Source organism: Typopeltis vanoorti, chromosome 16 (assembly GCF_054136105.1).
Source record: "Typopeltis vanoorti isolate ZY-2024b chromosome 16, IOZ_Tvanoo_1.0, whole genome shotgun sequence".
Taxonomy (NCBI): Eukaryota; Metazoa; Arthropoda; class Arachnida; order Uropygi; family Thelyphonidae; genus Typopeltis; species Typopeltis vanoorti.
Genome location: NC_143564.1, coordinates 20,299,653 through 20,315,723, shown reverse-complemented (window position 1 = coordinate 20,315,723; position 16,071 = coordinate 20,299,653). Strand labels below are relative to the sequence as shown.

The window sequence follows — 16,071 nt, the reverse complement described above, 5'->3', positions numbered from 1 at the left end:
CAGTATTCACACCTAATTGATGTCCACTCCAGCCAAGTCATGAAATTTATCTCTGGAACAATAAGACCAACACCAACTTACTGGCTTCCAACTCTTAGGAATATTGATCCTAAATTATTATTAAGGAAAATATAACCTATGGAATAAAATGACTGAGAACAGTGACTTGCACATACACGAAGACATCTCTTTACACAGCTGCTTAGAGACTACAACAGATAACATGCCTGGAAATGCTCTGCAAATGTTCCACGAAGCCTCTGGTATCACGAATGCCTTTGACAAACACCTTTAATCTGCATGTCACTATTTCTGGCAGTTGGATCAAGAATCGGGACAGGACATGAAAGATGTAAACAGATGTTGGAAATTTATATGGACTACTAGGAGGGCTCCGCCACCCTTCCCCCTACGGCTCCCCCCCCCGAGTTCCAGACGGGTAAGCCGGTTCTCCTTGAATTCTGATGACTCGAATTTTGAAGACTTAAAAGGGGGCTTCCTCCCCCCCCCCCCGGCGCATAAGGCGCCCAGCTCCCCGAGTTCCAGACTGGTAGGCCGGTTCTCCTTGAATTCTGATGACTCGAATTTTGAAAACTCGAAAGGAAGAAAGGAAGGTTCCGCCCCCTGGCGCCTACGGCGCCCCCCCCCCCCGAGTTCCGGACTGGTAGGCCTATTTCTGATGACTCGAATTTTGAAGACTTGACACTCAGGGTAGTCCCTGAGTTTCAAAAGGTTTCAAATAACTTGACAAAAAACGTGACACAAAAACGTTACAAAAAAAAGCCTTATCATTTTATATTATAGAGTTTGGCGTTAAACCTGCAGCGTTATTCTGGCATCAAAATCTGACTATTAAGCTATGATGCTTCTGTTTTATATAATAATTCCACCTGTTTATTCTCCTTTCCCTTTTTTATATGCTCATCATTCACTAAAAAATTTTAAATAAAACAGAAATCGCTTCTTTTAAGTTTAATAATAAACCAACTTTCACTGGAAGAATGAATCACATTAAAGAAAAAATATCTTTCACAATTGATTCACAGATAGTGACTGATATATTATCGTTAGCAATCATCGACTGACTAGCAATTCGCTTTAATATCCTTAAAGTCCTTATAAGGACTGGCTTAAAGGGACGAAGCAAGAATGCTTTTCATCTTCCCCGTTATCTGTAGAGGACAGCGTAAGGATAAGGTGTTATTGAGCTATTTAAAGCTCTGATCATGGCATGGCAGGAGGGTAACAGCAATGTCCGAGCCTCAGTTAGAACTTCACTGGCTACAGCATTGCCATCCATTACCCTCCAAGGGTATGAATCACCGCATCTGACGGTCGATTAGCACAATTACTCCATTCTCCTTTGGCTTTAACAACGTTTTACGCTAAATATTTTAAGACAAAATAATAAAATATATAGTTACTGTATATACAAACATTTATTTTTTTTTAATATATTATTTCTGTTTCATAACAAATTAGTTACAAAATATTTTAATAAAAAATATTACAAAATATTTAATAAAATTTCAATTTTATTAAATTAAGTGGAAAAATGTAACAAGTTCAATTTTTCAGTTGATTAAGATTTTAACTCAGCGACGGTAGCAACGTTGGTTCGATTTTTTTATTATGTAGAGATGGACTGCTATAAAAAGTAAGGCACCCATTCGCAACAGTTTTTAATCCTTAGAATGGTGAGTGGATTGAATGGAGTAAATATAGAGGGGGAAAAAAGGAAATTAAAATCTTTAACTCTGTTATCATCAGCCAACAAATTTAGTCAACGCAGTTACGTTGGCTTTATTGCAGGACTAGAGATAGTATATTTATCAAACTGTTTTGTTAAAATATTTTTGTTAGAAATTGGGTTCTTTGGTTATCTTAAAGGCATTATTAATAATACAATGAGTTCACGCCCTCACTGTTGATATCATGCCCTATTATAATTGTATGAAGTATTAGAATGAGTTCGTTTCCTATAGCTGGAGATTTTTAGTTTTCCATACTACTGGTTGAAATTTAAATGTCAGGAAGGGAACGTGCCATTTCACTTTAATTTCGTAAAGTATGTATTAGTTTGTTGGGCTCCAATTGTATATTCAAAATTCTGGCAGCTTCCTATAACTGCAGGAAAGCTTCAAATTCCCGAGACTTCTTGAATGTTCCTATAATAAATGTTGGAAACTGAAAAAAGAGAACGATTTAAAAGGAACACATCATTTTCATTTTTATTCTATTCCTTCCTTCCTTCTTGGAGGTTCTATTATTATGTCACCACATAATTTATTCCTTTTTGGTTTTACATTTGCCATCCATTTTTAATCTTCACTTTTAATTTTTATTTTACAGTTCGGGTTTAATTCCCTTGTAATTTATTGTTTTATGGTTTTATGATTCTACACTTATCAACGATGTATTATTTCAGTTTATGTTCAATAAGGTATGAGTATTTTAATATGGGAAGGATATTACACCTTGTGTTTCCTATAACTCCAAAAGAAATTAAAATATTCTGTGCCAAACGGCGTCAAACCATTAGGAGATCTATCTATCTCTCCCGTAGTCTTTAATGGACCGTTGGGTCACTCATGGCTGACATGAATGTCTAATGGGGGGTGAATTAAGACAGATTGCGTCCATCTCCTCTTCTGTCTTCGTCTATATATCCAATGGCTGTATTCTGTATGTTCACAGGTCCGGTTTGCCTGTTTGGGGGATGAAAAACCCCAGGATAAACTGGTGAAAAAAACCCTGCTGTCCCACGCCCAAGACCGACTAACTTGGCTATGGCTGAGGAAGATCCTTTAGCTCCTCACTTCACCAACGGGAATCGAATCTAGGACACTCCTTTCCGAGGCATATGGTTGCGAAGCCACAGCCACTAGGCTAACCGCGCGGACCATTAGGAGATATGAATATTAATATACGAAATATATTCGTCGCAAAATTTTATTTATTTATTTATTTTTATAAAATAATGGTTTTAAATTATGTTAAGTATATGTAAATATATTTTAGAATATCTAAATTAGTTTATTAAATTTTAAATATAATTACAATTGCAAGAAATTTAAATGATTTATGTTTTGAAAGACGTTTAATAACTAGATTTTATTTAATAATTCTAGACAATAACTAGTAAAAGAAGTTGAATTACTGATTTCTGAAATCAGACAAATTTACCTAATAGGGTGTTCAGTTGTTTTGTTGTGTTCTGAAGCAAATATGGCTGTGATATGAACAGTTAAGTGGGTTTGTTTGTTTATCAATAGGGTACTTTTTTTTTTAAAAAAAAAGGCAATAAAATATTTTATTATCATCCACTAAATTTAATTTTCAACAACTAGGCAAACTGATCTATGCCTATTTGCTAGATATTTTATTGCATTTTTTTTTTTCAAAATTAGTTTCAGTATTTAAAAATACATATAAATTCAACAACATATCAAGATGACAATTCGATCTGATTAGTATTAATTGTTCTTCATTTATTCTTTCTCCAGATAAACTCGGAATCAGACATTGGCCTGAATGTGAGCGGCAACTATAGGCATTTTGATAATGTTGGTACGGACTTGAGGATTGTACAAGAGACAAAACAGTTAGATTCCAATAACCAGAATTCTACTTCTCTGACCAAATCTACATCCACGGCTGCCGGCAAGAAACAGTCTGAGTCTAGGGACGAAATCTCCAGCGATTTACCAGATGCGCTATGTAAGATTTTAAGCTTTGCTCTCTCTCTCTCTCTCTCTCTCTCTCTCTCTCTCTCTCTCTCTCTCTCTCTCTCTGTTATATGAAAAGTAGTATCTACAATATTAATCGCAAATAATAATCGATACTCATCATATCAACTTATAGAAGATTAAAACAAATATCTGGTAACAATGGTTTTCCTTGGTTGGATTCAAATGAACCTTATGAATGTTATTTTATATAACATGTATAGCGAGATTTCAAATAAAGGTTCATTTTGGAAGTAAAACCACCGGCTCGTATGGAGCCGGTGGTTTTACTTCAAACTCTTTTTTTTTTTTTTTTTTTCCACATAAAAGAATCGTATACATGCATTCTTAGCTGTTTATATAGATGATATAATAAAATAAATTAATTTTATAGGAAGCCAAGAATTGCTTACCAGAAGCGACTATATATATATATATATATATATATTATATATATATATATATATATATCAAAGAATCTTCAGTGTTATTATTATTTTCTTTATAATTTTTGCATAATCTGGAATCCATAATCCCATTCTAGAGACCGAACACGGAACTTTTATCAAGCCACTTCAGACTTCCAAAAAGCAGAATGGTGGTCTCGCTCCGGACTATGAATTCATGTCCCACCTAACGACAAATCACCGACATCGCCCATGGTGGGATTGGAATCCTTAGCCTGTTGGTTGTAGAACGGATATGCAAACCACTTGGCAATAATTATCATTTCTTGATTTTAATATCTATTTATTTTTTTCTTTTTCTTTTGCCATAAATAAATAAATGCTTATTGCATGAGAAAAATATTTTAAAAAATACAGCCACTTTTTTTAAGCACAGACTGTTTTGCCACTGACGTGAGCCATTGTTTGAAACTTCTGTACGAGTACATATAAAACAACAAAGATGAAATAAAACAATTATATGCAGGATTTTTTTTTTGTATTTTATTTTTCAAAGATATGCATTTTTCTCTCTTTAACGAGTCGCCCTTTAACGAGTAGTGAAATACTCATCCTCTCAAAAGGACATGATTTTGCTATAGTCCCTAAAATATTCCTTATTTAGATTTCCTGACTAACATCGAACGGAACCTAAGTCATCGCTCCAGTGAAAAGGCTAATTCCTTCCGCCTAGAAGTTGCTTCTACGCTACTTAAAGCCACGCTTCCTCCTTCCAGCATATCTCCTTCTGAAAAGAAAGCACCACATTCCTTAAGAAGCAACAGCCACCTTGTTATCACTAAAGCAGACAAAGGAAAAGCGACAGTAATTATAGATTCCTCAAATTACAGAAGAAAAATTTCTCTTTTACTTCGGGATCGCTCAACATACCAAGAACTTGATCACGAACCCAACAACAGACAACTGAAGAAATTAAATTCCCTTCTAGATGAGGTTACAAGTTTAGATGCAGACACGATAGAAAGGTTAAAAACGCATTTTGCCAGACCTCCTAGATTTTATCTACCAAAAATTCACAAGACAGACATTCCTCTCAGTCCTGTACTGATTCACCTACTTATCGCATAGCCAAATATTTAGCGAAATTATTGAAATCACATATAGGCAAATCATGCTCTTTTTTGAAAAACTCTTCGGATTTCTTAAATACCGGTAAATTAAAAAAAAATATCTCATTACAACCTACTGATCTTATGGTGAGCTTCGATGTAGAATCTCTATCAGTGGTGAATCGTGGCTTGAAATCGTGGGGAAGCTGCAACTTTCGAAATATACATACACACTGTAAGTACAGTGCATACGTGTTTGGATAAAATATCAAAATTATGGTAAAAATTTTTAAAAAAATTAAACATGAAAAAATATTGTTTATTATGGATAAAATTATACAGTTTGATATAATTCAAAATTACTTAAAAAATAAAACCTATTATCATAACCCCAATAATGTTCTAAAATAAAAACTATAACAAATGTTAAGTCTTTAATTGTAATGTCGAAATATTTAAAGAGACGGAGTAAACACGATAAGCACTACGAACACTCTACTACTAGCGCAAACTGCATATGAACAACAGTGGAACTGCGCGACGGACAGTGCCGCATTACGCTAATAGCTCGCATCTCATTATGACGTGCATGTGTTTGTGCGCGTAGCAGTTTGACACTGTGGTAAACACAGTGCTGCTAGCGCCCTCCTAAGTGCTACAAGATGGATTTTTATTATTTTTTATACAAAATAAGAGAATTGTATAGGATTGTTGATGATAAAATTAAATATTACAAGCATATATAAATAAATTAATAAATATACAGTATTTATATATCGAGAAAAATTGGCGGTGGTGCAGTTCGTAGTGCCTATGTGCCAAGTAATTGTAAAGTCTCTCAAAGAGACTTTACAATTACTTGCTGACATCTTCCCACAAGATATCGTAAAATTATTCGATTTCGTGATGCACTCTGGATATTTCTTGTGTCAAAACAAATTCTACAACCAAGTGGAAGGAACGGCCATGGGAAGTCCACTTTCACCTGCTCTAGCCAACTTTTATTTGGAACATCTAGAAGACATCATTTTTTCATCTGTATTCCCTCAACTAACCTTTTGGGTTAGATATATAAACGACATTTTTTCAGTGTGTCCTCACAGCAGAGATTCCTTACCCTCCTTTTTGGCCAGAATCAATTCCTTATATCATCCTCGTATTAAGTCTACCATGGAGATTGAAAAAGACAACAAGCTATCCTTTTTAGACGTCCTCCTCATCCGCTCACCCTCAGGTATTCTGACAACAACAGTTTACAGAAAACCCACTTTTACTGAACGTCACATTCTCAAACAATCTGCTCATCATCCTTATCAAAAAACAGGAATCATAAAATGTTTAATTCGACAAGCTACAACTAATTGCTCAACTCTCCACGAATTACAGAAAGAACTTTCAACTCTCAAACATCACATGAAATTAAATGGCTTCTCCGATAAGACTACACAACATCTGTTCGATTCCTACAATCCAATCCAGAACAACAAAGAATCAATACGAGTTCCAATTTCATATATTTCCGGGATTTCAGAACCAATTTCAAGAATTCTGAAGAAACATGATTTAACAGCCACTTATATCCCAATTAACAAAATATCCACATATTTTCCCTCTTCTAAAGATAAACGCTCAACTATGTCGCTGCCTGGTGTATATCAAGTTCCTTGTATAACTGCAATCTGTCGTACTTTGGACAAACCGGACTCTCTATAGAAAAAAGAATACAATAACATCAATCGTATATTCTTCACAACAAATCCGATAACTCTGCAATGGCGCAGCACGGAATAGAGACAAGCCACAACATTCTCTGGTCCAGAACTCGCCTTCTACACAGATGTCGCTATAAATTTGAACGCCTATTCATAGAGAATGGTGAGGACTTACTTCAGCGGCCTAACTTGAATCGAAATGATTGCCTATCCTTGTCAAAAATATGGGAAAGTTTAATCCGAATAACACACTAGTCTTTTTTTCCTCCAGGAAATTCGGGTTTCCTGGAGGATAAATCAGCCAACTTGGTCTGAGATCAACTAAATCACTTTCACTTGAAAAACCCTGATAAAGGTTTCGAGTCGGGATTCGCACCCAGATCTTTCAGACAGAAAGGCATCATCAAAACTGACTAAGCCGGGGAGGATCGTCTAAGACACGTTTATTAAGAACTTGTATATTAGAAAATAATACATCTGATTATTTAATGCATTCCTGTATACTGAACAAAAAATGACTTTGTGATGGATTAAGGATTACGAAATAGAGGAGCGGCTATCTCTTTATTTTTATTTATTTTTTTGTGGCTTAGTCAGCTGTTTTCTAAATAAAAATCAAAACAATCAGATGTTGTAGTTGGTCGATTGAGTGGTGGAGACAGAGTTGTAGAGCAAGTGCCCTCTCTGGATGAGTCTGTTAACTCCCTGGAGGTGTCATATAATAATAATAATAATAACAATGGTTTGATAATTTGAATTAACAGAACTATCTTGCGAAGATGTGGACTCATATCGCAATACGGAGTTTCTAAATCTCTCAAGAAATTATTCGGTAAAAAAACAGATAAATAAGATCTAACACGTAAAAGGACTTAGTTTTAGTTCTACACCATCAAGTTGAAGAAGATGAGTGAGTAAGTAAATAAGTAAAGACGTAAACTCGGATCAAGTTTTAAGAGCAACTAGAGACATCAGGTCCAATCTGGTTGGACGAGTCAATAGCGTATCCGCTGTCCAACCAACAGACTGTGGGTTTGAATCCTACCATGGGCATGGATGCTTGTGACTGTCGTACTAATTATGTGTGGAAAGGACTTCTGCAACCATACAACTTCTTCACCTAGCAGAGATTTCACTCAGATAAACCCTATGAGGTAAGGGCAAGACCATACACCTTCCAACATGTGAATAACTAACTAGGGACATCGCGAGATATTAATCCTTGGAGTGTGGGTTGCTCAAAAGTATTTATTCTCTTTCAAGCATCCATCAAGGATGTTTGATGTTAGATAACTTGACTAAAGCATGTTTTTGCACTGGTTTTCAGAAGTAAATTTGCTATCCAGAACTCATCGAAATTAATATCTTAATTTACTTTTAATTTTATACAATTAACTAATATTCAATTAATATATGTAATTAAAAAACAGTCAAGTTTTGAATTTCAAAGTCAGTATTTCGTTTTTTTCTTATTTTAGTATTTGATAGCTCAGGAGGATCAGTTCTTCGAAGAGCCTTATCATGTGAGAGTGTTAGTTCCGATACTTCCGTAGTATTAGATACCCTAGACTCACCCCATCATAATGGAGAACTAGAAGTAGGCTTGGAGTACGACACGTAAGTAAACATTTTGTCGATTCTGTTTCCATTAAATGAACCTTCAAGTTTGAATAAAATATCATCAGAAGTAATCGTATATTGTACCTCTCATCTGATGAAATTAAAGAGACCGAGTAGTTTATTTTATTTTATTTTTTAAAAAAAGCATCTTTGAATATCTTAATTGTTTACTTATGTGTTTTTGAAGGCTTAGTGATTTACAGAATTTTTTGTAGCTAACTTTTTCTCTTATTTTATTTTAACCAATTGAATGTGTATGCTTTGATATTCTTTTAGTGAATCAGAAGATTTGATTGTGATAGTAAACAGAGCAAAAGAATTAATTGGAATCGATGCCAATGTTCCTGTAGACAGTTATGTTCGAGTATTTCTTCTACCGGATAAAACTACCAACATGCAGACTCGGGTAAGGAGTTATTCTAATATTCTGAATAAGTTTTACAATTTATCGTCAGTTTGTAGTATTCTCTGTCACACTTCAGATGTAGATATTATTTAAAACGTACTCTGGATACTGCACGCAGTGACATAACTTGTTTTATAAAGAAGAGCAAGTTAGCATGAATTGTGTCTATTTAAGCATTTTTTATAAGTTTAACTACAGAAATCACGGCAAATGACATACGGTATTTCCCCTCATTTCTCAATATTATCGTTTAAAATTAATTATGAAATTCATTATCACATTTTTTTAATATTTAGAGTGGACTCAAGGTATCGTGTAGCAAGTTTCTGGTTCAAAATGCTAGATTGACAGACAAAAGATCGCTTTAGTTCGATTTTAGTCGCCGACTACAGGAACTTTTTGCCCATTTTCACTCGGTTTCAGAGTTGTGGATGTTTTTTTCCTCCAGAAAATTAGGGTTTTGATACCTCCGGATCAGAAAACTCGATTTCTGTGAAACACTCCTGTGTTTCAGAAAAATAATATCAATTAGGTGATCGCGATATGCCGGATGAAACAAAGTTTCATCATAAACAAGTTTAGAAGATTATGAAAACTTTATAATATTTCGGTTTATAAAGTTTATCAAATGAAAAACAGTTGTCGCAACACGGAAAGACCCAGACTTTGGTTTTAGTGTTGAATGATGAAGGGGGAGATTGGTTAACTCTTAAATTAATTTATCAATGAGAAACTAAGCATGATTTGTATTGTTGTATTTATTTGAGTTGATTTTTATTTATTTAATTATTTATTTAAAGTGCCATTGTAATTTTCTGAAAAATGCACTGAAATATTACTTTTATTACCAACCTATACTTACTTTAGGATATTTTGTAGGTTCGAAAATATGGTGAGAGAGCTAACTTCAAAGATTTTGAAATTTACGAAATTGTAATAACTTCCATGTACTCATTTGTTCCTCTTGTTTCTTTCAGATCCAAAGGCGTTCTACTGACCCTGTTTTCAAGGAACGGTTTCTTTTTGGAGTCGACAAGAAAGAATTAGCACAAAGATCTGTTTTGTGTGCAGTATATACATGCGACAAGTATATCAATACGATGATTGGAGAAGCAGAAATAAAACTTTGTGACATCCCTTTACATAGTCCGCATGTGACTTGGGTACCCATCATCGATACAAATCAGGTAAACAGCAAAGTAACCATATTTAAATTAAATTGTCCAGTTGGTTGGCCGAATGGATAGCGTCCTACTTCTCCAACCACTAGGTTGTGGATGCGAATCCTACTACAGGCATAATTGTTCATGAATGTGTTTAGGTGGGCAGTCATTTTCATCATTTGGTATGAGACCACCATCCTGATTATTAGAGGCCTGAAGTGGCTTGATAAAGTTCAATATTTGGTCTCTGGAACAGGTTTTCTAGACTAGACTATGTAAAAATAATTAAAAATACAAAATACATATAATTCATAAAAGTAAATTTTAAATAAACAATTTTATTTTCCTTAAAGAATTTATAGTTACAAGAAACTTAATAAATATAATAAACATTTTATAAAATAAGTTTTATTAAATTATACTAGGAAATTTGACCTCAGTAGAAGAGAATTTTAATCTTTGATTTTCTGATGAGTGTGCTGCTAAAGGACTGTAAAATTTCTTTAAGACCTTACCCATTTTGGGGTTTTTAAAGATTGCTAGAATATATGTAAAGATCTGTGGATCTCAAATAGTGCATGCATATTGTGCTTTAACTCCATCGCAGGCGCTTTACCATAAGTGAAGTAATGCATGTAGTAATTGCGTCCTATATATTTATTTATGTACATGCAACATCAACAATTTTGCTAGTAATTAGTTTGGTTCTCTATCGCTCTTATTAAAAACATCTCAGGACATTAGTATAACTCATATTTTTGTGGTTAAGATAGAGAATTTCTTGATATATTCAGTTTAAAAAAATAACAGTTCAAAGTAATAATAACAATTCATTACTTCCCTAAGAAAAAACGTAATCATCAGATAAAAATCGTAGAATCGCGTGAAGCATGCCTGCAAAATTTTCCCTACGTGAAAACTACGAATAAACGACTAAACATCATTTATCAGGGACAACTAATGAGTTCCATTTCTCAACTGTTGTAATGTCTCTAGCAACACAGCAAGTATCTGACCTATAGTGAAACTCGGGTCATGACATGTCCACATTCACTGATGTGCTTGCTTTTCCTCGAATAAAGAAAACCACACGAAGACTCTAATACAGTGATTCTGAACGTGGGGCGTACGCCCCACAGGGGGGCAATTTGAATATTTTGGGGAAAAATTAGAAAATATACATGTACATATTTATACATATTTATATTATACTTTTTCAGAACTTGGCTGACTATTATGCTAGGGGGGGGTCATCAAAATCTTTGAGACGTTGAGGTGGGGCATGATCCAAAAAACGTTAAGAAACACTGCTCTAATGTAATAAGGTAGGCGACTCGAAAGCCAAAGGATCATTGTCTTCTTCTTCGCCAAAAGACGTCCTGGTTATAAAAGAATTGTTGCGTTTTTACGTGACAGTGGGTAAAGGATTCTCTCTGAATGAGGGATGCCGAGCAGCTGCGGATGAAGGATGTGCAATCCATAGGACCAGATTCATGGTTCTTCCGGGATACAATTAAGTTCATGCGAGCAAAACTTGTGAACTTTGCGATAAATCTCTTCCCTTATTGGTTTCAAAATACCCTAATTTCAAAAAACAACAGCCGCACTAACGACAAGTGTTGTATTCATAAAAGCAATTTTATTTCATTTCATTTCAACCGATTTTAGTCCATTTGAATTCTTTCTTTCTTTATCTCTGTAGGGCCCAGCAGATCTCGGTGACATCATGTTTTCTCTCAGTTACTTGCCAACTGCCGAGAGACTCACAGTGGTGGTGGTGAAAGCAAGGAATCTTAAATGGAAAGGAACCAGAGAAACCGGAGGTACCTACTTCTTATATGTCTAAACTGCAGAAGAATATCTGTTTGTTTTATTGATTCTGTAGGCATTTAAAGCACATAATTCTATTTACCTCACTAGATATTTCGAAAATTAATCATATTAAAGCATTCAATTCAATTTTAATTTCAAAAGATAGCAAATGCTATAACAAATTGTTTATTGAAATGACGCTTCAGTCTATAACTTCAGAATTTAATATCTATTTTAGATCCATTTGTGAAAGTATATGTTTTAAAGAATGGAAAGAAAATTGCAAAGAAGAAGACCTCAATAAAAAAAGATGAGCGACATCCTATTTTTAATGAAGCAATGATATTTTCAGTGCCATCTAATGCCTTACAGGTAGGACACTCTTTAGTTGTTTTATTTGAGCCATTTAATGAACAATTCCTCTAAATAAGATCATATCATATTTAGAGAGGAACTATCTCTCAATATTCTAAATATTATCGCTAAATATCTCTAAATATTTAGAAGAATTATCTCTCCCGGGATCTATGATGGTTTACAAACAATGAAATCTGCATAATTATTTAATAAATAATAAACTAAAATAGTTTTATAACAACCTACTATTTATAGTGTTATAATGTAAAAATGAACATAGGATTCAAGAATCCTGATGAACATCAAATTGCGACTCGCTGGAATAAGCAGGTGTTAGTGTTCATTCCTCTAAAGTATTTAGACACCAGAGAAATTAATGACATCAAGATCAGGTATGAAATTGTGTTGAGAACAACAAAAATATGAACAAGTGGTAGAACGAGTTAATGTGCAAATTTGACACACTTCAGATGGAAAATAGTCAGCTGCTATTTTTTTCAGTCATATTTCGAAAATACTATTAAAAAAAGATCTCCTGGTGATACTTTGATATTTATCTAGTGATAAATGAAGATCTAACGGGTGTTTCATCAAGCAAAACAGACAAACCAGCCACAAGAACAAACGCAATATCATTAGATGCTTTGGTCGTAATTCAAAACAACTCATTAAAACCAAGTTGTCAAATCTTTTTCAATTGAAGACGAGATTGCAATCTCATACGGTGGTAGCAGGGTTTTTCATCCCACGTACAGACAAATCGGCCTTCAGAACACGTGCAATTTACAGACAAAAAATACTGTTGTTGGTGATGATGGGCGATAGATGGCGTTGATGGAAGTAGTGTCGTAGTTGGAGAATTAAGTAGTAGTGGAGAGGATGAGATGTATTTAGCGAAGTAGAGTAAAGTGTCCTCCCACGATGAGTCCTTGAACTCACTGGAGATGTCACGTAATAATAATAATAATAATAATAATCTCAGAAAGCGCCGTTGCTGATTCAACTCATATGAACTGCATTAACCTAAAAACAAGATGGGTTGGACTGGTTGGTTATGATTTTTAAAATTCTGATCGTTTACAATGAGTTCGAGAGACAGTTACTATTTACATTATTGTCAATTCTGTGAAACTATTCTAAATATGCCAGCAAAAAAAAAATCCTGTGACACAAAGCGAGTCCGCTAGATAACAAGATTTGCTGTGATTACAATGGGATCCGAGGAATGGATGTGGGACAAGTTCAGGCGCAAAGCTGTTGATTGCTGTTTCAGAGAATGCCGGTTTGTTTGTTTTTTATTATGAAAGATTGGATGGACATGCTATAATTTATTTGAATTGAGATTTTATATTTGAACAGCATCTGATTTGCAAATTAGTTGTTCGAATCCTTTTGAAATTAAAAATCTGAAGAATAAATAATTACCTATTTTCAGTTTACTGAATCTCTCTCTCTCTCTCTCTCTCTCTCTCTCTCTATATATATATATATATATATATATATATGTGTGTGTGTGTGTGTGTGTGTGTGTGTGTGTGTGTGTGTGTGTGTGTGTGTGTGTGTGTGTTTACCACGATATATATTTATATATATTTACAACCCTTACCACGATTTGACTCAGACTTGTACTACGTGCAGGCGCAAACTTCACTTTACTTGTCTGTTTGCTTACTTGGGAAAAAGGATTAAAACCTAGCTTATAAAATTGCTTGGTATCTTTAATATACTATTATACCCAAGGTAAAAAAAAAACTTTATATATATATGTGTGTGTGTGTGAAATTTTAATTATTTTTTTCTTTGACAGAATATCCAGCTACGTCTAACTGTCTCTGAACATCAAGAGGACGACAAAGCTCCATCAATAGGTCACGTTTTTATTGGACCACAATGCAAAGGAAAATCCTTGTCTCACTGGAACCAAATGATGTCTTCCTTGAGGAAGCCGATAGCAATGTGGCATCCCTTGCGGAAAAAAACGGACTAACGTTTCCTAATACTTTAATGTTGATATCAAGTCTGCTGTTATCTGTGCTCCATCTGCCACGTAAACATTTTACAAGTCGAAATCTGAAGATTATTGGTAGTTCCCAAAGCAAAACAAAATGTGAAAAAGGGTAAACAGAAGTTGGAGGTGACCTCAATTTCTCTATAAAAGTTTATCTAATTCATGGTGTAAAAAATAACCAACATTTAAGCTTTCTTTTTAAATATCTGCAGCTAAAACTGCGACAGTCAGAGTTACATTTTAGGTAAAAGAAATTTTGCAATACTGTTGCCTTATATACCAGTCATCTTTGCCACTACTCTAACACGACTCGTCCACATATCATTATTTTAGTCAAACCACATTAGTTTCGATATCTTCATCACAGTGATAACTCATCTGTGATATGCTGAATGCAAATTCCTAGTAACAACTATTTCTACACTTAGACAAATATCCTAGTTTCCTAATTCCCTTATAGAAAGAAGGCAATTTTTTTATCAACTACTTATAAAGAGACAAAACGTTATGATATTAAACAGTCCACAGAATGGATAGTTTACAGTTATCTGGAGAGAAATAAAGGGAAAAAAAAAAAACTATGCGCTCGTATTTAAAGCAGGGTACTGTTCTAATTTAAACTGTGATAGCGTATATAAGCAATGATAGCTTATACGAAAAACGCTATACAATGCAATTCGTCTTTTTTCACTGCGCCCTCACTTTCATAAATAAAAACAAGTAGATTTAAAGAAGTTGTTTATATAGGTAGCGCCACTGTAGATTTCATTGTTCGCACACCTAACCAATAAAGCGACGTGCAGTGTGAAAAGGGTGATATATACCAACATCGAAATTTTTATAAAGCAAAAGAATGGTATAATTATTATTACTTTATCATTACTGATTGTTTGACCAGCTGCTATATTTTTTTACCGTTACTGGGAATTTTTACTATGAAACTATTTTACATATAGTTGTTTAAGAATGAATTTATTTCCTAGAATCGGAATAATTTGATAGAAGCGCATGCGCTCTCAACAAAATATTTAATAACAGCACAACAAAATGGTAGTCAAAATATATTGTAGTTTTCCTAGCTCCCTCTAAGATGTAAAGGTTATAACACCAACACAAAAATTACAAATAATACGCATAGTTGGAATTCTACGTAACTATATGAAGTAGTTAGAAAACGTAGATTTTTCTCATAGTTATACAATGAACGTATATGTTTTATTATCACAAAGGCAATGTGAATGATTGATAGTAGGATATAATGCGTTACTCCTAAGCTAAAGAGTTTAAGAAATTTAATGAAACTGGGAAAATACAAATGTTTTTTTTTTTAATTTTTTTTTTAAATACAGAATTATGCTTGCTAGACGGAAACGTTGTATTTTGAGAATCGTCATGTTAAAGTTATTTATTTATTTCTTACTGTTTTTTCCCTTAAAAGACAAGACAGAAAAATAAATTGAGCACTGTCCGCAATGTTATTACATTTCAAATTATTCATTCGTTATTTGGGTATTCACTGATTAAACCAAAACCGAAAATATGAAAGAAAACCAGGTCTTTAATATTAAGTGTAATTTCGCAAGGTTAGCCCGCAGATGATGTATCACCAGAAGAATGGATTAAATAAAAAAATAAAATGCTCAACGTTTCAGAAATTAGCCTTGAAACATAGAATCGATTATGACTATTGTCATAATCGATTAACTACAAAAAAATAAATAAATAAAATAAAACAAAATAAAATAAATT

At 33.9% G+C, this 16,071-nt stretch overlaps 1 protein-coding gene across 1 annotated transcript in view; it reads left to right on the top strand.

The window, feature by feature from the left end:
• LOC150097883 (synaptotagmin-12-like) overlaps positions 1-14,301 on the top strand; it is a 35,521-nt gene extending 21,220 nt beyond the window's left edge. The window contains exons 2-8 of the mRNA XM_090406621.1: positions 3,507-3,720; positions 8,435-8,573; positions 8,853-8,982; positions 9,960-10,169; positions 11,848-11,968; positions 12,196-12,329; positions 14,122-14,301. Of these exons, the coding sequence (XP_090262747.1) occupies positions 3,507-3,720; positions 8,435-8,573; positions 8,853-8,982; positions 9,960-10,169; positions 11,848-11,968; positions 12,196-12,329; positions 14,122-14,301 (1,128 nt within the window). The remainder of the gene's footprint in view (positions 1-3,506; positions 3,721-8,434; positions 8,574-8,852; positions 8,983-9,959; positions 10,170-11,847; positions 11,969-12,195; positions 12,330-14,121) is intronic.
• Positions 14,302-16,071: the final 1,770 nt, after the last annotated feature.